General features: G+C 42.8%; 1 protein-coding gene across 3 annotated transcripts in view; it reads right to left on the reverse strand.

Moving 5' to 3' along the window:
* The window catches only part of RASAL2 (RAS protein activator like 2), a 1,712,944-nt gene that overhangs the window by 145,252 nt on the left and 1,541,080 nt on the right, over positions 1-26,612 (reverse strand). For 2 of the 3 annotated variants that reach the window (XM_044085259.1, XM_044085262.1), the window contains exons 12-13: positions 25,734-25,935; positions 15,246-15,445 (exon numbers count right to left, since the gene is read on the reverse strand). In XM_044085259.1, the coding sequence (XP_043941194.1) occupies positions 15,246-15,445; positions 25,734-25,935 (402 nt within the window). The remainder of the gene's footprint in view (positions 1-15,245; positions 15,446-25,733; positions 25,936-26,612) is intronic. The other variant, XM_044085261.1, reaches the window with a different exon arrangement.

Genomic DNA, 26,612 nt, shown 5'->3' on the forward strand with positions numbered 1-26,612 from the left:
AAGAATGGAAGTCCATATGAGGTATTTGCTTCCCACAAGAAATGCAATTGTTAACTTTTTCTGACATCGGACTGAGGCAAGAAAAGGTTCCCCAATGGGGTACTTAGCTTTATTGAAGACTTTGGACTGAAATTCGATTTGAAAATCTCAGGTGTCAGCCGACCGGCACTTGCGAACTGCTTCTGCTTCGGACACTGCGCGGCAAGAAAGACTGAAGAAAATGGCGTCGGATGCCTCTTATATACCCCTGGCGCATTGAGGTCAGGGAATAAGCGACAGCAACCGACACCGGACCAAGACTTTGGAACTCTGGCCGACTGCGGGACCGCCTGACTGCAGGATAACCCAAGTGTGATGACTGCAGCAGGGTAACACGATGAACATCCAGATCCCCTTGAGCCACAAGCTCTAGGGATCTAAACCTCACCACAACAATTAATAGGACGTGCTGGAGGGATAGATTCCTGTCCCAGGGACTTCCCATGCTTTGGAACAAGACTCCTATCTACATTAGGCAGAGCTCTTCGCTAACGCTCTTCAGAAGAAACACTGACGAGTGGATGGGAAACAGAAAGTTTACCCCTCTGCTGGACAGAGGCACAGGGAACTAATCTAAGGGGGCGGCGAAAGCCAACATATTCTGGCTAGGCTTATAAATGCCTTTGGGTAGATAGCCTAGTACCTACCTATGAATGAACTTCTATGTCTCTCTCATAAATACCTGAAAAGGGAGGAGAAGTGTGACATAGCTGACCAATGTCCAATTGCTGGCAAGAGCACCTGCTGGAGCTGACATGAACAGCATAGGCATGCCTGTCCTTGGAGGCAGGGAGTGGAACAGGGTCATACTATGGTACAGTTTCTTAGAAGAGGGGCATTAATGCTTGGTAGGTGTCCTGTGTTTATTCAGCTCACCAAGATGTGAATGCAGTGGACTCCCACAGCAGGTTCACTTAAGCACATACGTGAGGAGGCACAGTGGCTCTCATGGTAATGGGGCTGGTATGTGCCCACACCCATAGGAAGAGGCAAGGACATATAAGAAAAAGGCCTTCATTACCAGGAAGCCAACAAGGGTAAAAACAACCACTATGACTGTTTTGATGAATATTCATCCAGAGTTGGGGGCGGCACTACTGTCAAGCAGGCACAGGGGGAAAAGCACAACAAAGTGCTGCCCTACTGCAGACAGTGCAAGAAGAGGTAAATTCAAAGTCTGTCACATGGACAGACCACATGAAAGTACACACAAGGCAAATAAATGTAACCAAATATTTCTTCCAGTTTTAGCAGTATATAATTATCCAGATGACAAAACTGATGAAATATTTGTTGTTCTGTGAAAAGAATTTGCCTTCTGTTCCCTAGTGCAAAGGAATCAAATATACTCCCTGGAATACCAGGGCCACTATAAGACACTAGGCTGAATTTCACAACAAGCAGCGGTTAGCATTGCAACCTCAGGTTCTCCGGTTCGATCCTCGGCTGGGGTGTCTTCTTTGCGGAGTCTGCATGTCCTCCCTGTGGTTGTGTGGGATTCCTCCGGGTGCTCCGGTTTCCTCCCACATCCCAAAGACATGCTGTAGGTGGATTGGACACTCTAAATTGGCCCTAGGTGTGAGTGTGTGTGTGTGTGTGCCTTCTGTGGAAGGTTGGGCACCGGGCTGGCAACTCGACACTGTAAAACTCCACTGCCAATCATAAGCGGACAGGTGATCTGCTGTGGCGACCCCTAACCGGGAAAAGCTGAAAGAAGAAGAAGATGCATTTATACAATGTGGAGAAGTGCTTTCCTGTGATGTCATTCTCCAAAAACAAACAGGTAACCATAACACTCTAGCCTGAAGTTTAGACATCTTCTGTGCTGCTGTTGTATCAACAATTTGTTTTCAAACATTGAAAGGACACGGAAATTACAGTAACAGCTAAATCTGAAAGCAAACCCAATGGTTTGACATGGACTTCACTTATCTAAGAAAGAGCTCTAAGAATTTCTGCTTGGGGACCAAGAGGAGTGGAAGCAACAGTTAGATTTTGCAGGCATGCATTTGTTTCCCAGGTATACACTTAATTATTTTCAGACAAAAAGCCAAGGCCTGCCTTGTAACTCAGTGATCACAAGACAAGGAAACGAATGCAGAAGACACACCAGCTTACTGCAGCACTCACACAGACGCACACAGGCACACATACACAAACACACACACCACGCGCGCGCGCACACACACACACACACACACACACACACACACACACACACACACACACACACACACACACACACACACAAAGAACTAAACATGCCTATAGCCAATATGATGACCTGCCAATTCACTGTCAGCAAATCTCTCAGATGTGAGAGGAAACCCAAACTCCAGGAATGTGCAGAGTCCACAAAGAAGGCACTCCAGATGAGAAATGAATTGGGAAAACAAAGTACTGTGAGGTGCCAATGCTAACCAAATTCTTCCTAACCCAACCCCATAAATGAAGCAGAAGTGATAGATATTAATTTATTTATACTAGGTATCTCAGTAAAGATAACTGCAGCTTAGCAGCAAATTCAAACTCTGTAAACATCACTAAATTAGTAGCTTGTTTAATCATGACAACATTCAAATCAACTTACAACTAAAGGTACAGCCTTTGACTGTTTGAAATGCATGATATTTTTGCTGGGCATTTTTAAAGACTATATTAAGAGGTCAGAGTGTAAACTGGTACTTATGGGAACAAACAAATTAAGTTAGCTTACCTCAGAATCCTATTTCCCACTACAAACTTTCCAATGTAAGCCTGTTTTTTTCATGGAATCCTTAAATCAATACTTGATCAAAGATTTTTTTTTAACCATAAACTTCTGACTAAACTATTTAGCTACTACGAAAGCTTCAGACTAGCTCCCCTAAAATGATTTATAATCATACTTTCATAATTACTGTAATTATTCTGTATTTCTATTACCAAATCTGCCTTGTTCAAACATGCTTGTTTGATGTGTATCTACCTACAGGCAAAGCAACAAAACACTAAAACATCCCTGTCTGCTTCATTTAGAAATCTACTTTTAAGCAAAGGTGCACACAAATGGTAATTCCTAGTGTTTTAAAGCCGAAACAGAATTTCTGGAAAATATCAACGTAAAGAAGAAAATTATTTAACATGCTATCGTTTTGCCATTATTTCCAGCAAAGGGCCTTTTTTTGGCTGAAGATGTTAATTTCCGAACTTGGTACAGTACTATATACCTAAGTAAACTAAATGAGAAAGTGATTCTTCGGTTAGGGATCCTGCATGTGCTCTGTGCTGCTCTGTTAAACCACTGGTGAGGTTAAGACCTACGTCTCTCACAGATAAGCAAAGGTCAAGTCAACTGGGACTATAAAAGCTCAAATAATGACAATTATGTAGTCAACTAATCATGACTGTATGTACTTGAGTGCAATCACATCTGCAGTCATAACTTGTAGGGATATCTGCCACAGGCAGTGTCCAATATCTGGCCTGACTTTCAAAACTGAGCACCCTTCCACTATTACCAGGCTGACATTGTCTTACCCCAGAAATCCTTACATACCTGGTATAGAAGTGTGCCCATCCACTCCATCTTTGTTTTTTTTTTCTTGCCCTCAAGTAGGGCAGAGCCATGTCTTTATCTGGGGCTACCCAGGGATACAATCTGCAACATAGACAATTCTGGCCCTCCTTAGGAAACTTGGATACAGAGAAAAAGGGATTAAGGTTATAGCAATGAAATGGAGGTTACATCAGTATCCACCTCAGCCACTCAATGCCAAACTACTACAGTAGAAGGGAATTAGGGAAGGGGAAACAAGACTGCAACAGTGACCATGTTCAAACATCTACAATTATTGCCTACACAACTGTTATATATTCTTTGTGGGTCACTGTTTCAGTCAAAAACTTATAGGGAAGATTCCCAAAGCTTGCCCAATTCAGGTTGGATGGTTGGCTCACTACTCTAGTCAGGACTGGTGGATGACCTTCAGGATAGCAGAGCTAACTCGGACCCCTCAGGACTGGTGGATAACTTTGAGGACAGCAGAGGTAACTCTGACCCTTGTCCATGATATCATACCCAACCTATAATGTTTTCAGGAAGGATTGAATTGACGGCAAGGTGTCTGCTTCTAGAATGTCATGGGCATGAACCCTTTTTAGGAAAGCAGTTGTAGCTGCAAGAATTGCCTTGCTAATTAGGCCTAATATTTTTCCTGTAAAGGATGTGCCATCAGCCTTATAGTAAAAGTTAGTGCTACGTGTTAGCCACCTAGGATTAGATTTGTCAATAGCAGCCCTTGTTTGTTTTCTCCAAAGGAGACAAACAGCTACTCAAATTTTCTGGAAGATTTAGTTCTAAGTAGTACCTCAGTTGTCTGTGCACATCTAGACAGTGTAGGATCATTTGGCCTTATTCTGGAAATAAGGGAAGAAGACTGGGAGTTAATCATCCTGGCTCAGGGCTACATCTGTACTAACGTTTGACATATAGGAGGGTTACAGCACAAGGTCACCACATGTTTATAGAGCTGCTAAAAATGTTCTTTGCACATGAGGGCTGGTAGGTCAGGGACTCTCCTAAGGAGTTTTTCAAGACAGACATTTTACGTGTAACATAAAGCCAGTGCTTTAAAAGGTGATAATGTGAGTTTATCCAAAACAAAACTCAGGTCCTCATCCGAGGCCGCTTTCTTTTTGGGAGGCCTTAGATGAAGGAGGCCCTTCCAGAACTGCTTCAGTGTGGGGTTCTGGATGCCAGTGGGAGATCCTCAGACAAGAAGGCAGAAACAGTTAAGGGGATACCTTCAAAAAAGTGCAAGCTAAACCTTAATAGAACAGCTCAGACAGACAAAAACGAGCCACTGCCATGCCTGCTTGCTTTGGATGTTGGTCCCTCCTTTGCTATCAGATGGAGAATCTTTTAAGTTTAGCCAGGTATGATTTCCTTACACTTGTGTCTCTTAGTTGCTTTTCACAATTTCTAGCATGACCTTAGAAAAAGAAAAGTGGCTAAAGGGTAACAGTCCTATTTTCCAGGCTGTTAGTGTGTGGACAATTTAGGGTGTACCAGAACCCTCTACATGCATCAGAACATTCAAATGATGGGACAACATTAAAGGTTTATCCTTGTTATCTGAATATGGTGGGTGAACTAGTATGGCCTGGGCCAGAATGGAGCAATTAAAAACATGCCTGGCCTCATATTCTTCAAATTTTGGTCCAACAAGGGAAGCAGAGGTAGAGGAGGAAAAGCAAAGAGAAACAGACTTGTCTAACTTGGGGAGAAGGCATCGACTGCACGGGCATGTCTGTCTGAAGATCTGGAGCAGAATTTTCTCAGATGTTTGCTTCTCAGAGACAAAGAGGTCTATCTCTTGTATGTTCCTATCTATTCCTGAGGTCTTAAGAACGCATCCTCTCTCAAGACCCAGTTCATGTAGCTCCGCTATTCCTGAGGTCTTAAGAACACATCCTCTCTCAAGACCCTGTTCATGTAGCTCCGCTATTCCTGAGGTCTTAAGAACACATCCTCTCTCAAGACCCTGTTCATGTAGCTCCGCTATTCCTGAGGTCTTAAGAACACATCCTCTCTCAAGACCCTGTTCATGTAGCTCCGCTTATTCCTGAGGTCTTAAGAACACATCCTCTCTCAAGACCCTGTTCATGTAGCTCCGCTATTCCTGAGGTCTTAAGAACACATCCTCTCTCAAGACCCTGTTCATGTAGCTCCGCTATTCCTGAGGTCTTAAGAACACATCCTCTCTCAAGACCCTGTTCATGTAGCTCCGCTATTCCTGAGGTCTTAAGAACACATCCTCTCTCAAGACCCTGTTCATGTAGCTCCGCTATTCCTGAGGTCTTAAGAACACATCCTCTCTCAAGACCCTATTCATGTAGCTCCGCTAAAGCCCTGCTTAACTGTTCTAGAAATGCAACTCTCCTGAGTTGTTATACAGACTGACTTCAACAGCAAACAGTACTGCATGGTCTGAGCCAAGTTTGCAGCGGTGGTAAATGTGTTCCTTCCTTTTGCTTGCTTAAATACCACATGACTGCTCTGTTGTTTGTTATGGTACACAAGGTCCCAAGTTTCTAGACTCTCGTGAAAGTTGTCACATCTTGAATAATTGCCATCATGCCATCATCTCTAAGTTTATATATACTTTAAGGTCCAATGTAAGTGTACCCCATGCCACATCTGAGGTGCCCTGAGAGTCAAGGGCATGTTTGGGGGAGGTGGTCTGTAAGGCATGATTTCATTAATTCTAATTTTCTTTAACTACCATTCCAGCTTTCTCATGGATTGGAATAGGATAGGACGTGTCATGGAGTGAGGCTAATGTGCCCAGGTACTTTATTAGGTACCACTGAACTTTTCACATTTTCAGTTTGATTCACAAAACCATGAGTTTTGGAGGATGGCATGTGGCACAGAATGTTCAAGAGCTCCCTAACTCACAGCAGTGGTTTCCCTAAAAAGAAGGAAGACAAAAATGCAACCCACCTTTTGATGTGGTACGTAAGCTTTTGTTAAATTAGTCCCCAAGAGGATGTCAGGAAGATCACCACTCTGGATGGGCAAAGATCGGACCTCTGCTTATTCGGGGAAAAACCCAAACTGTTAAGAAAGACAAACTAGGCTGTACCCCAGTGCCCTCTGCATCTTGTCTTCCTTAGATTGTGCCTGAATCAGGCCGCTGTCCAGGTAAGGGAAGATGTGGATGCCCTAGGTCTTGCAGTGAGCTATGACCGTATGACAGCACTTGCAATAGTAACCAAACCAAAGGGCAAGGCGTAAGCTGGTAATTGTGACCCACCTACAAGGTATTACCTCTGACCTTTTAAAAACAGCAATGTGAAGGTAGGCATCCTTGAGACTTACTGTCCTCAACAAGACCTGTGAGCTCAGGAGTGACAAGACACCCTATAAGGTCAAGGTCATGAATCTGGGGATTTTTGTCTGATCTTGATAAATCAAGAAAGGATCCCCATGAGCTATCTTTTCTTGGAAGAAGGAACAGCCTTGAGTAAAACCCTGTTTTCTTTTGTCCAAAGTGAAGATTATGGTTCCTAGTAGCAGCATTTCTGCTAAGATGGGTGAAAATAGTTATGTCTGATGGATGTCCTTTTTGGGGGAGGGATATGATGTGCAGTCTGCATCCTCTTGAGACAATTTACCATTTCTGGGAGAAGGAGACCACACAGCATCCTATCTCAGGATAATGAAAGAGGTGGGTTGAGGGATGAGGGTCAAGGTGGGGGCTTTGAGCAGGAGGAAGGAGGAGGCTGTTACTGTATTTGCTGCTGCATTGTTGGGGGCTTAGTCTTGAGGCCAGAATGGGACACCATCATGCTGTCAAGTGTTTGTGTGTGACTTTTCTCCCTTTTGCTTCCCTTTCTGCCCTTTGGTAGTAAACGTCCTTGCTTACTTAGAGAACCTGCCCCTTTGGTAGGAATGTCCTTGCTTACTTAGAGAACATCTGTTGCATTTAGGAATAGGAGGTTGAAACACGTATTTGACTGACACCCTCATTTTCTCATTGTCTTCCACTTATTTTTAAACACATTGCAAGAGGAGGTTCTAAAGAGCAACTCCATATATAAGGGGGGCAATTAAGGAACTGATACTTGACATCCCTAGACAGGGACTTGACCATGTGTCAAGAATGTCTCCTGGCAACTGACCCCATTATAGCAGTGCTGGAATTGTGCATATGTACTGTCACGCCCACATTTTTATGGCCTGCTTTCCAAATGTAAAACAGTACATGTTTGGATGATTAAATGATTAAAACTGCTTTCAGGGTTTTATCTTGCATCCCCACACACAACTATCCAGGAGTTGTTTAACAATATGCTCCTGGTATACCCCAAGTAGACTCCAGTTTTCCTCAGGTAGACAGCAAATGTTGGAGGTGTGACAGGGAACAAAGAGGAACTTGGGAACATATTTTCTTGGAGTGCAGTGGGTTGGTGGACATTAGGAATTCCTTGCGTGAAGCACTGCTGGAGATGCTGGGTGGGTGGATTGGTGTGACGAGGAAGATGATTTTTTTCTAAGTTATGATACAGAATCAGAATTGCCTAGACATCGTAAGGCCTTACTGTGTCTAATTATGGTGACTGCCAAAAAAAGAATTACTAGAAAATGGAAACCAAAATCTAAACCAACTGTACTAGAAGTAGTGAATATAGTAACAGAGATAAAACAACTGGAACTGGGATCTTTAGAAAAGGGTAGGAGCAAATTACATAGGAAAATGGGAATTGTGGGAACAATACATACAAGGGAGGAATGAGGTTTAAAAGGCAGCAGGAGTTAAATGAGCTGCGTAATGTCTGACTGAAAATGACTGGATAGATAAATGATGTATAATGTTTGCAAATGGGAATGTGCCAGTATGGTTTGTTTTCATTTATATCAAGATATCAGTGCTTATTCATAAGTGATGCTTTAAAAAAGATGTTTCTTGTTTAATGAAAAGGGTCAGGAACTGAATAATTTATGTAATTTTGCTTAGGTTATATGATATATAACAATATATATGAAGCATAATGCTAATTTTTTAATATAGTTTGAAAACTGACTGTTACAATCGATAATTCAATAAAGGCATGTTTATAAAAAAATATCCTCCTGGCAGCTCAGAATGTGGGTCTATCAAGGCCCTGAAGTAGATGCTTTCTTCCCAAACCTGTAAAGCAAACATGCTTTCCCTGTCACCGGGAAGACTGCTTCACCCTGGAGTCCATCTACTCTGCTTAGCAATTTCCAGTGACACTTTTATTGGATCCGTAATGGGATTCTTATGTGGAACCTGGATTCTGGATCCTATGAAATCTCGGGTCTACATTAGATCACCGAATGCTTAAAAAAGCGAACCGTGATTAACTGACCCTATGTAAGCAAAAGCTCACAATTTTGAACTGTCAGAACAGCGATTTTTTTCAAAAAACACTTTACACCCCCCCACTTAAATATACCAACTACGAGACTGCACTACAGTGCCAAAAATGGCAAAGTAATGAAGCAGCCAGGGAAAGAATTCCCTCAAAAAAAACGCTTCGATATTTTGCCGTTTCAGGCTTTTGAGTTCAACCAAGACGCATTCGAATGAATGCGTCTTTAGTCTTCCAATAGGTAACCTGAAATCTAACATGTCTCCTGGGGGTGGGAATCTGACTTCAAGGATGACGTATGAAAAATATTTGAAAGGATTTTCTGAACTGGAGGGAAAGACAGCCATTGGCATAGAGGGGGGGAAAGACAGCCATTGGCATAGAGGGGGGCCAAGACCCAAGAGGTCTCAGCATTTCTTCTGGAAATGAGAGACTTCCACAGACTGCCACTTGAAGCAAACTTGAAGTGTTCTCTCATAACTGAGAGCGTGTCCCCAAATGACATGTCATCTGGAGGGGAAGAAAGAAAGAAAACTGTAACCAGTAGTCCAGTTCTTCTTCCTCTTCAGAATCAGAGGAATCAGAGTCTGTCATTAGGTACACATCTCTCTTCCTCTGAGGAAGAAGGACTCCAAACACAGGCTGCTCTGAATTTTTCCCTAAGCTGCAATGAAATTGGAGAAAACCCTGATACAACTCAGTCCAGTCCTGTGAGGGAGACTGGCCGGGGCTATGGGAGGGGGAAGAGACCTGTCAAGAGGCAGCTCTCTATGCATAAAAGGCACTTTACGTATAGGTGCTGGGTCTTACATGGATGGGTGGTTACTTCAGATTTCGGTATCCTAAGGAGGACATCCCTGGATTGGAACTTCAGGGCAAGGGCATCTTATCGGGCAATAACTATGGAGATTTTGCCCACCAATTCTTTAATAATCAAATGATCCAAAGTGAGTACGGTCATTCACTGACCAACTGACCATGGGTATAAGTGCTACAGACCACAGCAGAAAATGCAATGAACATGGATATAATTTAAGGTATCTGATGCCTACAAGCACACCTGCTAGTTTTCTCAAGAACAGCCATATCCAGTCTACACCTCTGTGTCTGGAAATTAGTTTCCTGTATGGTTGTTTACAAACAATCCTAAAGGCAGGGTATGGAGAGGGTCCCAATGGGGTATTTATCTCTTAGTGCATTTCAGTCACAGGCTAGAACTGATGGCTGACTGCAACATATTCTCTTGTAGCAAACTCATATATGGCAAAAAGGAGGTAAAGATGGCACAGGCAGACACTATATGTACAGCAGGTACATAAAGATGTCTGAGGTAACAGGATGTCAACCACGCCAAGTGCCAAGGGTGATCGGCTCTGTAAGTCATGCCAGAAGTTAGACTCAGCCTGTGCCGGAAACCCCTACAGGTTATGATTGAAACAGTGATTCAAGAAAGTACATCCCTCTAGTCACATGTCTGTTTTGTTCTGCACCGGGGTGTGAACTATGTAAAAACATGTAAGTAACTGCACCATATTTGCATTAGCTTGTGAAATGACATGCAACAACTACGTAGGATGTAAGAAAATAAACAAAACGTGTATGAACGACTCCAGATTTTTCCATTTAGTACTTTGGGAGACCAGAGGCACAGCTGTGCTCACATGTTCACATCAACCTTAGGTCAATGGTAAATGTAAATGCCATTAAATAATGTGCAGTTTTTTTTTTACTCTCTCTCTCTCATGTAAACGTCTAGTTATGTACTACATATGTAAATGTCTAGCTACGTACTACATGTGTTTACAGAAGAGCTTCTTTGTGTGTCTTGATACTTTGTTTAAAACTTTAAGATTTGCTATTCTGTCTGTACTGAACACAAATAATCTGGATAATAATATTCTGTACAATTAAAAGTACTGCACCCCCTTGCTGTCTTTAGGTTTGCCCTGGCATTCAGGCTATGTACTTGGACTCACACAGGGCTAAGTGCTTTGAGACAGGTTCTGTGACATCCTACCAATTTCCTTCTTTACTTGTGCTTCACATCAGTAATGCTGAGATGGGTACAAAATCTACCTCAAGTAAAGTCAACAGCCTTCCAAGGAACAGGATACTCCAAGTACATGATCTGAATACATAATAGGAAGGAGATGCCCACTGACACCAGAATATTCACCAGTGTTATAGATGCGTTAATCCACAGCGAAGCATTCACTGTTCAAAAGGGAAAGATCAGAGAAGGATGCCAGTGTACATATAGAGTCTATATTATATTGTCGACAGCTCACAATGTCGACTCTGAATTGTTCGACACCAAAATGTCGAACTGTAAAAATAGAGAACGGCCATATAACCGATTTCTTTCCAACTGCAAGAAATTGGTTGGCCAAACACCAATGGCACACAAACAAATATATTTAAGTGGGGGGCTTTGCCCCCACACCCCCCAACGTGGGGAGTTGTGTCCCTCACATGCCCCCTAACTAAATATTCCAACTCCAAGACTGCACTACACATAGGGAAAGGGCAGGTGTCCGATGGAAAGAAATCTGGTATTTGGCCGTTCGCTATTTTTGTAGTTCAACATTTTGGTGTCGAACAATTCAGTCGACATTCTGAGCTGTCGACAATATGATATAGACCCTACATATATGTTTACCATGTATGTACATATATGCTTGACACACAGTATCATGTGGATTATGACTGGTGTAATCTCCACATAGACCACTGTATGTCACAAAATGTGCACTATATATGGCTACCTGTGAACAGTGGACAATGTATGCTATGGCCTTTTACTACATTGTTTAATGCCCTGCAAAAGTCAGCAGGGATAATGACTGGGTGTTTGACAAGATGACTGCAGTAGTGGAGGCATTTGGTGTCACCTTTCTCCGCAGTTCATTACAATCGATTCTGAACATGCCACTGTTAATGCTGCCCAGTCTGTCTTTCATGAATAGAAGGTCTGTGGCTGTTGACTTTACCTGAGGTAGATTTTGTGGTGCAGGACACAAACGCTAGGGTTGCCTCTAAACTAAGCAGCAAACCATGGACTCATGCTTGAGGTGAGTGAGGTCCTGACCCTGCCATTTCTGCCAGCAGATAAAATTGCAGCAAAAGCTTCCAAGTTCTGCAGGACATTAGTCCAGGGATACCATTTATCACCCGGTTTGATAACAACTACATAAAGGGGCAGCCACGTAGGTAAAACACCTGAGTGAATCACTTGCATAGATGTCTCCACATTCCCACCCGCATCTTGTGCATGCCTGTGAACCACACTGACTCTCTGTGGGAGGTCACTCTCTGGGGTATTGTTCCTCCATAAAGCATCATGTGCGAGTGACACAATATTCATGTCGGATGTCTGTGCCTTTGTTTATGCCACTGCACACTCTCTGTAACTGGGAAATCACTCCAGGATCTTACCTATGCCTGTGCGCCACCTGTGCATCTAACACCTTTTTGTTTTGTCTGCCTTCCATCCATTGCACAAACTGCAATTCTGTGCAAGGCCATGGCTTCTGTCTGTTTATCTGTACTTTCCTGCTTGTCTGGGGTTGTGCTATTTTATATCTGAGGAGTCTACTTTTAGCTATAGTCCCTACTGAGTTAACTTGTTTGGTCACTCCAGATGTCACTATTTGGTTTTATGGTCCGGGGCACTTGCAGCTGTGAGCTCCTGTGTTACAGGTGAGCTCTGAGGTCAGTAACTGTATGTTAGGGCTGATGTTCTGTGATCCTCACATATTTAGGGTGTTGTGTAGTCAGAATTTTTTGACACTGAAATGGCGGAACTATATACACTGTGCTGGCTGTTGTCCTACTGTGATAGCGGTGACACTGTAGGCAATGCCCAGACATACCATTATACACCATTTTTATTTTTCCCTGCCTACAGTGACGTCTGCATGGTACACCCTGCCTGTGCTGAACTACAATCCTGATTAAGGTCTTTACCATGCAGACAAACAGTACAGAGTTTGATTCTGACCTCTGGTTATTGGTTAGGCTTCTGACAGTCTGCAGACTGACAGCCTAGTATTCACCTGTGAACCTGTACTTCCATCTCAATTATAAATGTCTGTCTTTTTTGGTACTTTATAGGTGTGCAGCACGTACTGCAGTGGAGTGACTTACTGTTTGACTCCAGCTTTATGGACTCCATTCTTTACTGCACAGGCAGTCATTTTGGACATTATGATGGACCATGCCTGCCCATATAGTGTTGAAGTTTTCTTTGCCTTCCGATAAGGAGATTAAGAAGATTATGCTGCAGTCGTACATATTTATTTATTTACATTTACATGTGTGGTTTGCTACAGGTTTTTGCAATAAATGCTTTCTGCTATTTCCAATGAGTTGGTCCTCCAGATGTCAAACATTTTTACTTCCTCAAAACTCTAGACAGTTACTCAACCACCTCCTTCTACCTATCCAGGCACCAATCCTCAGTTCTGCACATGCATATGTGACATTTCAATATAACTGTATGCTATATATGGGTGGTTATTTCTTCCACATAAATTAACCCTCATTCACCCCTTGTAAATAGTTTGGGGTCCAATACTCTGATCAAAATCAGCATTACGTGGAGCTGATATGTAAAGGAAAGCTGGCCGTGACTGCTCACCACCCTCTCACCAGCATCTAAATCTCTATTTCCAGAGACAGGGATCGTCTCCCTCTGAATTCTTACTATGGCAACATTTTTCCCACTATTAAGACGTGTCATTAGTTAACTGACCTCCTTCAGCTCTTGGCCTTTCCTTTTACCACCCAGTTAACTTTTTTCTGCCACCTGACTTGTGTTTCTTGTTCTCATACAAGTCTGTCTTTATGTTAGACAGGTTTGCACATTGGAGGATGCCTTTTTGGATACCTGATGCTGCAGGCGTGCAGCACGGGACAGTTCCAGGAATGGCAATGTAATCCTGAGTTGCAGCAGCCTTCATTTGCAAAGAGCTGAGTGACGTTTTTGCTCCAGTTGCTGTTCCCAGACTCAAGCATGTAATGACTGTCATACAAATCATGCACTCCTTTATGCCTCAAAGGACACCTACCACAGCATGTCTCATCTATACATGACACAGTGTGTTCGTTCCTCAGTAAATGTCAAGGACCAGACTCTTGTAAACATGTCCCTAAAGTAGAAGAGCAGTTAAACACGCAAACCTTCAACGATCTGGGCTCTGTCTTGAACTTTCACCCATGAAATATGGGACCAGCAGCGATATACTAACAGCTTCAGTCCACTCTGTATGGACAGAACCCAAGGAAAGAAGGTACGTTATCCATAATGGACTGATCCTGAATAAATAAGTGGTGCATCTTCAGTATCAGTATTAACGACACTCAACGACACTGCTGGGAGTGACTTTAACTTATTTGACAACGACACTGCTGGGAGTGGCTTTAACTTATTTGACAAAAACACTGCTGGGAGTGGCTTTAACTTATTTGACAATGACACTGCTGGGGGTGGCTTTAACTTATTTGACAATGACACTGCTGGGAGTGACTTTAACTTATTTGACAATGACACTGCTGGGAGTGACTTTAACTTATTTGACAACGACACTGCTGGGAGTGACTTTAACTTATTTGACAATGACACTGCTGGGAGTGGCTTTAACTTATTTGACAATGACACTGCTGGGAGTGGCTTTAACTTATTTGACAACAACACTGCTGGGAGTGGCTTTAATTTATTTGACAACGACACTGCTGGGAGTGACTTTAATTTATTTGATTGCCTTTAAGTGAACCATCAGTGTACAAAAGCCTGTTCCAGCAAATGGTCTCGATTCAGTAAGTTTTATAAGCTACCTTGATGAGATGAGCTTTCACGCTACATTACATTACATTACAGTAGTTTAGGGAGTACAGGATGCAAAACTCCTGCAGGTATGTGCTTATTCCTACATGTAGATAAATGATACTGTTGAGCACATTTGCTTGAATAAACTTGTATGTCTATGGTTCAGGGGATTTGACTTCACTGACGATTTGCCTCTAGGAACAAAAGGGTAAAAGTAATTACTGCTACGGAACACAATCTGCCATGATGAGCAGAACCCATGGAATGACTTGTGTCAACGTCAACAAAAAGCAAGGCTTGTTCCAACACACAAAAAGCCTGACTAATGATGACAAGACAAAATAAAAGTATCATTACATTTGTTAAAACCTGGACAAATGACAGATGAACTGAGCAAAGACAAATTATTTTTCAAATACACTTTGTTAAAAAGAAAGCAAAGCCTATGTAAAATTAAAATAGTGACAGTACCCAATTAAAAGCAGTGGTATCTTACCTGTCTGCTGGATCTTCAAATATCCTCTGTAGTCCAGATGAGACACTACCCGAGACATTGCTGGAACAACTGAGATCCATCATCCGCTTCCCTGGCTGCTGCACTGGAGTTGGGTTCGTCAGAGACTTGGTGATGTCAGTGAGAATCCGCGGGAGTGGGCCCAGCTTTGCCACAGTCGCCTGCAGAAAGGAATTTTCACCCTGATTGGATTACAGCATGGCAACATCCGTGGTGATTACATGGATGGAAGGCGGAGATTGGAAGTTGTAGGGCAGGGGCGTGCAGGAGTACCAAAATGAATGATGCAGAGCAGTATAGCCACGGCCACGTGACGGAACAAGGAAAGGGGCAGGATGAGGTGCAACAGATGGGAGGAAAGAAAAGGAAATAGAAAAGAAATTAGGAACAAAAAAGGGTAATTAACAAAAAAAAACATGCTATGAATCTACTGCCATTCCAACTGAAATCTGTCATGCAAAGCAAACTACCAGGGCAAAGGAAAGAAACTTATAATAAGAAAAATGTTAAAAGAATTCATGGAATGGAGGGAAACAGGCAAGGGACATGTAATAAAGAACACATGCTTATGCGCTAGAGTAAAGAATGGAAAAGACTGATGGAGCTCATGGGTCAAACATTACAAAACATTCCCCTTGTTTGGAATAACTCTCTATCAGAATCTTTGTTCTGTTATGCTACTGACAGAGGCAGCGTACCTTTAACTACCAGCATACTGGTTTTTGTAACAACTATTAGGATATGATACTTAAGATTATCAATAACTTCAGTCTCTAAATGTGTCTTTGATAAAAAAAAATGTCATTCATTATTTCTACCTTACTAACTTTCAACAACATGATGCATCACATATAATTTGTAATACAAAATCAATTTTACACCAGCATAAACAATTAAATTGCAAGAACAAAGCTTATAGCATCTACATAAATGGTGAGTCAAACTATACTGGAAACTGTTCAGATAACAAATGCGAGTCTGGTGGTTCCAGCCATTTCTTCAGTGACCTAAAATCCACGGCACCAAGCCCCCAGTGAGATGAAATGTCTATCAGTGGCACATACAACTGATGCTCTCATTTACTCACTATTGTGACGGATGAAACTGTCTATTCTACTGTCCCAGTTATTCTCACTAGGGATAATATACAATTAGTGACCATGAGATGACGCTAATTCCAGTCTAACACCAAATGGGATAGGCTAGGCTAATTCCAATCTAACAGCAAACGGGATAGGCTAGGCTAATTCCAATCTAACACCAAACAGGATAGGCTAATTCAAGCACAGAAAGAGAAATTGGCTATGCATAATATGGACCACAAAGACAACTAACCTAGTATTTACCTTTGAACCTATGAATGAAATCTCTCCCAAAAAGAAGCCAGAATCATACATTGTCTAGCAACAGGCAATGCATTTCATTAAGAACAATTGATGTGACAAAGTCTCACAAAAAATATTCTCCACTCAGTGAAGGAATTCACTTTGTTTAAAAGACACTCACCTGTCATTTTGAAAGTATAAAACATAACCAAGGAGCCATGATGCACTGCAGCATCTGTCAGCCAATAGTGTGACCCTGCTTTATGATTCTGTGTGGTCAAAATTAGTGGCACCAAGCCTACATATATACACACAGTAAAACACATGTCCGTCAAAAGCTGTGTATCTGTGCCCATCAACAGCTGGCTTTTATGTACAGTTTCATCCTCTGTTTGTCGTCATTTGAGACTATGCAGGCATTTACAAGAAAATACTGAGGTGCTCTGTGGCCAGAGGCAGGAGAGGTATAGTGACTATTGGGTAATCTCAACTACTAAGCGTTAGTAAAACTGTACCTCCTGAGAATGCAAAAGACAAGGTTTGAATCCAGCATTAAACTACTGCCTGCAGCTGTTAACATTTTTGCTTTATTGGAGTCCTACCAGTCAGACGTCAAGAGAAGGTGGGTTACTCATGAAATGTACTGAGCCCACACCCATTCCTGACCCCAAGTCCCACTTTAAAGGGAACAGTAAGAATCTGGCTAGCACACAAGACAAACAGCCAGCATTAAAACATTAAAATAGCTCATTCACAGCATAACTGCAATATTACTGACACTACTTATGAGAAAGGTGCTGCCGGCAGTACTCATGAGGTGGGTGTTTACACTGCTGACAGTCCCCAGGAAGGACGGGGGAGTGCTGCTGGCATTCCCTGGGGGGGGGGCAGCAATGCCGGTTGGCCCAGGAAGGGGGAACAGTGCTGCTGAAAGCCCTCTGTATGGGGGGGATGTCATCGCTGCTGACAGTCCCCAGGAAGGGGAGGTGTCAGTGCTGCTGACAGCCCTCAGGAAGCAGTGTCAGCACTGCCACCAATCACCAGGAAAGGCTGCCAGTGCTGTTGATATTCACCAGTAAACAGTGCAACACTGCTGACAGTCAGCGGGAAGTCTGTCAGCGCTGATGACAGTCAGCAGGAAGTCTGTCAGCACTGCTGACAGTTAGCAAGAAGGAGTGTCAGCGCTGCTGACAGTCAGCGGGAAGGAGTGTCAGTGCTGCTGACAGTCAGCGGGAAGGAGTGTCAGTGCTGCTGACAGTCAGCGGGAAGGAGTGTCAGCGCTGCTGACAGTCAGCGGGAAGGAGTGTCAGTGCTGCTGACAGTCAGCGGGAAGGAGTGTCAGTGCTGCTGACAGTCAGCGGGAAGGAGTGTCAGTGCTGCTGACAGTCAGCGGGAAGGAGTGTCAGTGCTGCTGACAGTCAGCGGGAAGGAGTGTCAGTGCTGCTGACAGTCAGCGGGAAGGAGTGTCAGCGCTGCTGACAGCCACCATAAAGTGGTCACAATACAGCTGGTGCTCACAAGGTATCTGCTGCTATTACAATAAAAACATTGCAATTTTTTCCTTTAGGATATTTGACATTATGATCTAATCCAACCATCATTTTAGGGCAACTACTACTGATTTCATGGATTTCACAGAAATGGTTTTCAGACCAGCCCACCAAACAGTAAATAAACAAATAATCACATTCTACTGTTCTCCTGACCTGTTTGATTTTTTACCTTATAGTGATCATTCTTATCCTGTTTTCACCTTATTGGTGATTGTCTTTTTCCTGTTTTGGATATTAAGATCAAATTTTGGTGGGGTCGTTTCCACTGTAATTTAATCGTTTAAAATCTTCCATTTTTCTTCAAGTTTCTTGAACATATTTTCTGCAAAGGGTCCAAACAGCAGTCTCCTTGTTCAAAGGAACATTACGGAATTCTGCTAGCCAGTAATGTTTCATTAACACTAGCGCTGTAGTTGCTATCCTACATGATCTATGTTTCCATAGCACCGGACACATTTTATGGCATGCTTGGACAACTGGAAAAGTACAGTTGTGTACACTTACCATAAATGTAGATGTTCGAGTGTATTCACTGTTGCAGTCATTACATTTGGGTAATCTGCTGGCAGGTTGCCCTCAGTCGGCCTGAATATCAAAGTCTTGGGTCCTGCAACGGTTGCTGTCTCCTCTTCCATGACGTCAGGTCATCAGGGGTATTAAACATGCAGCCGATGCCATTTTAATCAGTTTTTCTTGCCCCAGATGTCAGGTGCCCCCCAAATGGAGAGCAAAAATGTATATATAAAACTGTAAATATATATAAATGCACTTCAGAAAACATAAAATTTACCTTCAACTAAAAGCAAATACACCACAAAGGCTTCTGAGTATAGTGAAGGAAAGAAAAGGTATAGAAAGGGGGCTGGTGGGTGGGTAATCTGGACTGCAACAGTGAATACACTCGAACATCTACATTTATGGTAAGTGTACACAACTGTACTATGTTCTTCGTGTTTCACTGTTGCAGTCATTACATTTGGGTAGAATCCCAAAGCTATGGATGGGAGGATGGAACTAAACAGCATTAGGAGCAGCTATAAGGCCCTGCAGGACTGCAGTGGAAAAGCCTGCCCTGGATTTAGGGAAGGGAGGTAAATGATAATGCTTTGTGAACATATGAACTGAGCTCCAAGTAGCAACTTCTAGAATGTCTCTGGTAGGTACCCCTCTGAGAAAAGCTGCTGAAGTAGAAGCAGTCCTGGTGGAATGGGATCTGATTCCCTTGGGCACAGGTTTACCATGGTGCAAGTAGCAGAAATGAATGCAGTGGCTTATCCATTTAGAAACAGTCTGCTTTGATATCGCCTTCCCCTCTGATCCTGCAGCAAATGCTACCAGTAGTTGCTCAGACTTTCTTAGAGATTTTGTCCTGTTTAAGTAGAATCTTAGCTGTCTGTGTACATCCAATGAATGCAGAATCTGCTCCCCCTTGTTCTGCGGATTTAGGAAAAAGTTGACAGGTGAATGGTCTGGTTAAGAGCCACACTAGATACCACTTTAGGCATAAAAGGATTGGTCCTGAGGGCCACCCTGTCCGGGTAAAAAATAATGAAAGGCTCCACTGCCATGAGAGCCTGTAGTTCTGAAACCCTTCTAGCTGAAGTGATTGCCAAAAGAAAAGCTGTCTTTCAAGAGCGACATTTTATATTAGCAGTAGCTGCTGGGTCAAAAGGAAGCAGGGTGAGTTTTTCCAGCACAAAATTGAGATCCCATGCAGGTGTTGGCGCACGCCTGGGAGGCCTTAAATTTTTGGCCCCTCTGAGATACTGTTTTAGTAGTGGATGAGAAAAGAGGGGAGACTCTGTGTTGTAATGAGCCAAGATGGCAGATGCATGGATTTTTATTGAAGAAAAAGATAGGCCCTTGTCAAGCATCTCAGTTAAGTATTGTAAAATCGGAGGAATATTGGGCTTTGCTGTGTCTATTCCTTGTGCTTGGTTCCAAGCACAGAATCTCTTCCATTTGTCAGCATAAGATTTTCTAGCACTAGGCCTTCTGGCTTCCAAAATGACATCCATCACAGGTTTACTGAGAGGTGTGGTTTGAATAATTAGTTGATTAACCATGCTGCAAGATTCAGAGTTTGGAGCTGAGTGTGCAGAATTTGATAGTTCTGCTGAGACAATAGATGAGGTGTTTGAGGCAAGTACCACTGAGGAAGGTGTGACATATTCCCTAGAAGCGGTTACCAGTGTTGGCGAGGCCAGTCCGGAGCAATTAGAATCATTTTTGTTTTTTCCTGTCTGACTTTTAGTAAGACCTTGGAGAGTAGAGACAGAGGGGGAAAGGCATAGACTGATAGGTTTTTCCAGCTGAAGGACAGAGCATCCACTTTTCCATGCTTTTTTGTGATGAGTTCTTGTGCAGAATTTGTTCAACTGATAGATCTCTTTGCATCTCCCGAAAACTATGTCTGGGCTTCCCCATTTCTGTGTTAACATGCTGAAGATGTGTGGATCCAGTTTCCATTCGTGTGGGTCCATAAGATTTCTGCTTAGGTCGTCTGCCAGAGTATTTTGCTTTCCTGGCAGGAATTGAGCTTGAAGATGGATTTGGTAAGTCAAGACTGTGTTCCACAAGGTCATGGCTAGTCTGCAAAGGGGGTTTGAATGGGTACCCCCCTGCTTGTTTATGTACCACATTACTGTGGTGTTGTCCGTCTTTATCAGTAGTTGTCCTGGATGATGTAAGTCCTTGAAGGCTGTCAGAGCATTCTGAACAGCTAGCATTTCTTTCTGGTTGATATGTAGATGCATTTGATTTGGGCTCCATTTGCCCTGATTGCATCTCCCCACCAGGTGGGCCCCCCAAGCATAGTTTGATGCGTCTGTAGTTAGGGTTTGTGTGGCAGGGGGTAGAGTGAATAACAGTCCCTTGTTTTGGTGACATCCCTCTACCCACCAAAGAAACTCCTGTTGTAGGCAGGGAATAAGAGGAATCATTGTTTCTAGACTGTGACAGTGCTGACTCCATAAACTTTTTAGGTACCATTGAAGTTTCCTCATATGCAGTCTCGCATATGGAATCAGCAGAATGCAGGATGCCATGAACCCCAAAGCCTGCAGAATTTGTCTTGCAGATAACTGGGTTTTTGTTGCCATTTGTTTGAAGTATATTGTCAGTTGCATTTGTTTGTCTGGCGTGAGGTAAGCCATCTGGGCAGTTGTATTCAAGCTTGCACCCAGGAATGTAATTATTTGAGAGGATACCAGTTGTGATTTCTTTTCATTTATGGTGTACCCTAGACATGCTAGAAGCCTTTTTACAAATGCCAGATGTTGAAGTAGAGTGTCCTTGTCCTCTGCCTGAATTAGACAATCATCCAGATAAGGATAAATTTGAATGTTTCTTTGTCTGCAGAATGCAATTACTGGTGCCAGGCACTTTGTAAAGACCCTGGGCACAGTAGATAAGCCAAAGGGCAGTGCAGAGAATTGGTAATGCAAAAAACCTGCTTTGAAGCGGAGGTATCTTCTGCAAGATTCCCTTATTGGGATATGCAGGTTATGCCTCTTTTAAGTCTAGAGTTACATCATTTGTATTTTAGGCATAGGGGCCTGAGCATGTGGCTCATGTGTCGGTTTTTTAGACATAGAAGTCGTTTTTGTCCTTGTTTTTGTGGATGGCATCGATTTAATATAAAAATGTTGAGGCCTGAAAACACCCTCAGAAGCCGGTGCCTGCTCAGCAGCTCTGGACCCATCCAAGGGAGAGACATCCACGGGTTCAATTCTTTGCGAATCTCGCGGCATACCAGACTCCAAATGGGTCTTGGTAGAGGCCCGCGACTCAAAAGTAGCGGGTATCAGGGGCTGCGAATGCGCCTCACTGAGTACCGATGAACCGGCAACTGGCTTAGGAGAAGCTTCGTCGTCGGCTTTGGACCTCGACGGTCTGTCTCTGTCTTTTTCCTTGCATTTTTTTGTGAACTCCGGTAGTTGGATTGCTAACTGACGACATTTCAGGGTAGTTAAATCTTGAACCAAAATATTTAGAAGCAAAAATATACCGACGCTTAATAGTGCGTTGGTTAGATTTAGCACAAAACCGACAGCAAGCACGTTGTAATCAGGGCCTAGGCAAGGAATACAGTACAAATGAAAATCCATATGAGGTATTTGCTTCCCACAAGTAATACAATTATTAACTTTTACTGACATCAGTAAGGAGCAAGAAAAAATTTCCCCAACGGGGTACTTAGCTTTAGTTTGAAGACTTATGATCTGAAACACGAAAAAAAAAATTCAGGTGTCAGCCGACCGGCACTTGCGAACTGCTTCTTCGGGCACCATGCGGCAAGAAAGACTGATTAAAATGGCGTCGGCTGCATGTTTTATTTCCCTGATGACCTGATGTCATGGAAGAGGAGACAGCAACCGATGCAGGACCCAAGACTTTGTTATTCAGGCCGACTGAGGGCAACCTGCCAGCAGATTACCCAAATGTAATGACTGCAACAGTGAAACACGAAGAACATCTGAGGCTGCATACTTAATCTTTCAGGTCCTTTTCTTGTATCCCCCATCTCACCCATTAGTTGGGAGAGACCTCTGGAATTCTGTTCAGCATGCATGTATGAAAGCTTAAAGCTAAGAAGGCCAGGGTAGCAGAAGTGCAGGTCTTCTTCCCCATTTTAACAAAATCTTACTCTCCCTATCATGGGAAAGTTGTATTCCTTGTTAAAGCCACAGCAGTTTACTTGCTGATGTTCACAGACGGATGCACAACAGGGTTCTTAAATATGTATTTCAAGGAAATGTTCCACCATGTAGAAATGGTCAGGATTCCTATGAGCAGATGGTTGGGAATCTGGCTCCAAAGATGTATTAGCAAATGTATCAGCCAAGGCACCAATTACTAGTTGAATGCTTAAAGGTTTCTGTTGTAGAATGCCCAGGAGCTCCCTGTACCTAACCTGGGCCATTGTAAATTCCTGACAGCCCATTTGAAGTGGTCCTTCATCTTGTGAATGGTATCTCCAAATGTGATATCTTTTAATTAAGACTTTACTTTTTAAGTATTTAAGGGTACATTCACATCAATAAAGTCTAACCCCACTAGCTACAGACATACCAAGTTAAAAAATAAAAGGTCATGGTCATTCAGAAGCCATGTAGTTGAAACACTGCTATGTCCTTAAGGGGTCACTTGCATTCACCCCATGGGCCTCCAGTACAAGAGGTTTAATGTATTACACAGCTAAGACTTTAGTTTGGCTAAGTCTTCCATGGAGTTTTTACTGAATGGTTTGTCTGTGCAACCTTTTTACCATTTGCTTGGATGTTTTTAGGATATTCTGCAGACACCATCATATTTACTGGCATCAGACAGGGTTTTAAGCCCTGTGTTTGTAAAGTACAGCCAAACAATCCACTTATGCTGTATTAACAAGGTCACAAAATGTTTGAAAGATGGAATGGACACAGCTAGTGGTATCTGGCTTTACTGGGCAATGGGATTGAGCAAGGTCCTGTATCCATGATGGAGGAAGGTCATGCACCCCTACTTAATGCATACCAGGCACCAAGACGGACCAGGACCTGGTAGCCAGGACAGAGATCCTGTACCCTAATTTACTGTACATGGAATGCGAGAGGCAGAAGGTGCTGGTATACCACAGCGACAGTTCTGTACTCCAGTTTACCATACATCCATCAGTAACAGGGAGCATGTCCTGGTACATATGGCAGACACCCTGCAACCCACTGCTGTTCACCAAGCACACAGAAGGTGCAGACTCAGTAACAATACAAGTAGTCCTGCATTTGTTTGTGGTCACTGCAGATACAGAGTATTTCCCTGTACTAATGCAGAGATCCTCTTACCTTGTTTATACAGTGAGACAAACAGTTCTTCAAAGCTACTCGAAGTAATGCTGGAAGTCCTGTCTCTCACAACAAAATACAAAATGCACCTAGAACCTTTACCTTCTGGCATCTACACGAGATGCCTGAAAACCTGCAATAGTTATAAGCATGCAATGTATAATCAAAGAGATAAGAATGTTTCCTCAGTCAGGTACTTTTCTAAAACTCTGGAACCTAGATTGAACCAATGGACTAATGAAATCTACCACAATATGCAGTGATCTGCACTTGCATTGCGTCAAAGTGCGAGTGGATTCCCCTCTTACACCGCTGAGATACTGACATTCAGGTGACAGGTCCAGCCAAGAGTGAGAAGTATGCAAAGCTCATGGATGTCAGGCCGACATCTGTTCCTCTCTGCAGAAGTCCCAAAAAGATATCACTATTGAACAGTTTAAAAATATGACGGATGTTTTTGGACAATGCAAATCTAACTTTCTTGTCTGGGAAGAAGGTAAAACAAGAAAGAAGATGTGGTCAAACTGACGTGGCTACTTGGGTTCTCATATGAGGGTCTAAGGAGTGCAGTTTAAAATCTAGGTATACATTAGTTACTGCTGGAGAAAAGCGGAGCAGTGAAATATTTTGCCACTTGCTTACTGTGTAGAATCTAAAAAGTGGCTCATTTTAAGCAGCACTCTATAGGTGACAAAGTCCTGAAAAATAGGTTAACTGTTCATAATCTCATCCATATATACAGCTGAAATTCCACAAGTGACACACTCCACACCATGACCAGAGTTGGGCCCTCGCGCAAAGTTGAACAACAAAGATGTGATGAGAATCAATCACGCCAGAGGATTCAACATCAGTGGCTGACAGCGGCATGCCAGTTTTGGGGAATATAGTCCACAGAATTAAACAGAGTTAAACAGAAACATCCAAAATTAAACCAGTTGCAAAATGGAAGCTAATGCTCCCCCCCTCCACTAAACTGGTGTACACCACATTCGTCAGACCACATCTGAAGCAATTCCTACTCTCTCACAGTTGCCTGCTGCAGACTGCAAGGTTGAAATGACACAATTTATTACCAACTCAGCTATATGTGCATTCAAATGTCATAACGACATGCATGGTGTCTGCTTACCATGTTTCTCTCCTTCAGTCATTTTTGATATGTCCCCATTACCTCAGATGACATCTGGGATTTTTGTTTCTTTAGACACTGGGGCTTTTTCACAGATAAAAGAATGAAGGACTCTGCATGGTTTACTTGTTTTACACCCCTGTCACAAAGTAAGCTTCTAAAATGCAAAGCATGTTATGTGAACTTAATGCAAGCCCTGTTTAAATCCCAGAAAACAATCTTTGCAAACACTTTTTTTCCTCTCACACAAATTAGCTTTTACTCCTCTCCTCCCATTAACTAAAGGAGAACAATTGTAGGGCCAAGTACTCAGCCATATTTACACCCACAAAAAAACAGAGAGACACGAACTAATAAGCAGGTGACAGAGCTACTTACTAGCATGCTTACAACAGGACAAACTTTAAAACTCTCACCCTTCCCACGGAAACAGGGTGCGCTGAAGGACAAATCTCCTTTGGCATGCATGTATCCTCTGAACCACGGTAACAATCATCCAAGAAGGAGGAAGCAGAGAAACAGCTGGACCACACACACACTTTTACAATGTCTGAACAGTGGTTGTGGAGGTCCCAAATGCTTGAACCAAATCTACTGTTGGACACATCTGCCCACATTCTGAAAAAGTCGCTTACCTTATCAAGTTGTGACACCACCTCCCACAGCAGGCAATGTAGAACTGCCAGTTCTCGGCCTAGATCAATATAACCTTCAAATCCCGGTGTGTTTGAGATCGTGTCTGGATTCGAGATCTCCATCAAAAACCTTTTCATTCCACTCCACTCGTGCTCTAGAAAGTCATTCATAAATGCCATGTACTCCTCCTTACTTCCAAACCTGGAAGAGAGGAACACATTTTAAATATGCACTCCATTCAGTTTTACATCTTTTTAAGGTGTTCTTCAGTGCATTGGAACTTAAAAAATAAATACAGTCGCTGTTTTGTTTCGGTAAGTACTTTAAAACGTAGATATACTGACAAAGCATGCCACTGAAATAAAGTCAGTTTAAGTTCTTAAAAAAAGAGCATGAAAGGCAATCTGGAAAATAGTTACTTGATGGTAGCTAGGTCATAAAAACACCACAGTTCCAGCCAGATGGTATAAATGCAGTAAGAAACCATATTTGGCAGAGAGGGATGACGTCCTGACTGGGACGCTGAAGACCAGAGTTCAACTACAGGGCTCAGGCACTGGAAGAGGCAGATGGGAGAGAGTGAGAATTAGATGCTTGTGCCAGCTTACCAACCCCGGGGGAGGGGGTGGTGGTTAGGGTTACCACCTGTCCCACTTTGCGTGGGACAGTCCCTCTTTGGGCAGTTGTGTCCTGCAAAAAAATTGTAAAAATGGCAAATGTCCTGAGATTTTAGGACAAAATTATTTCCTGTATTTTATGTAATAGTTGTATAAAACAGTTATTCTGTATAAGAAACGCCTAAATGTTATAAGAAACAGAATAAGCAACCAAAATGCTTAAAGAATAAGATTTTATTTTGGCAAAAAAGTAAATTTCTG

The sequence above is a fragment of the Protopterus annectens genome, chromosome 10.part0, assembly GCF_019279795.1.
Source record: "Protopterus annectens isolate FY-2018-M chromosome 10.part0, PAN1.0, whole genome shotgun sequence".
Classification (NCBI taxonomy): Eukaryota; Metazoa; Chordata; order Ceratodontiformes; family Protopteridae; genus Protopterus; species Protopterus annectens.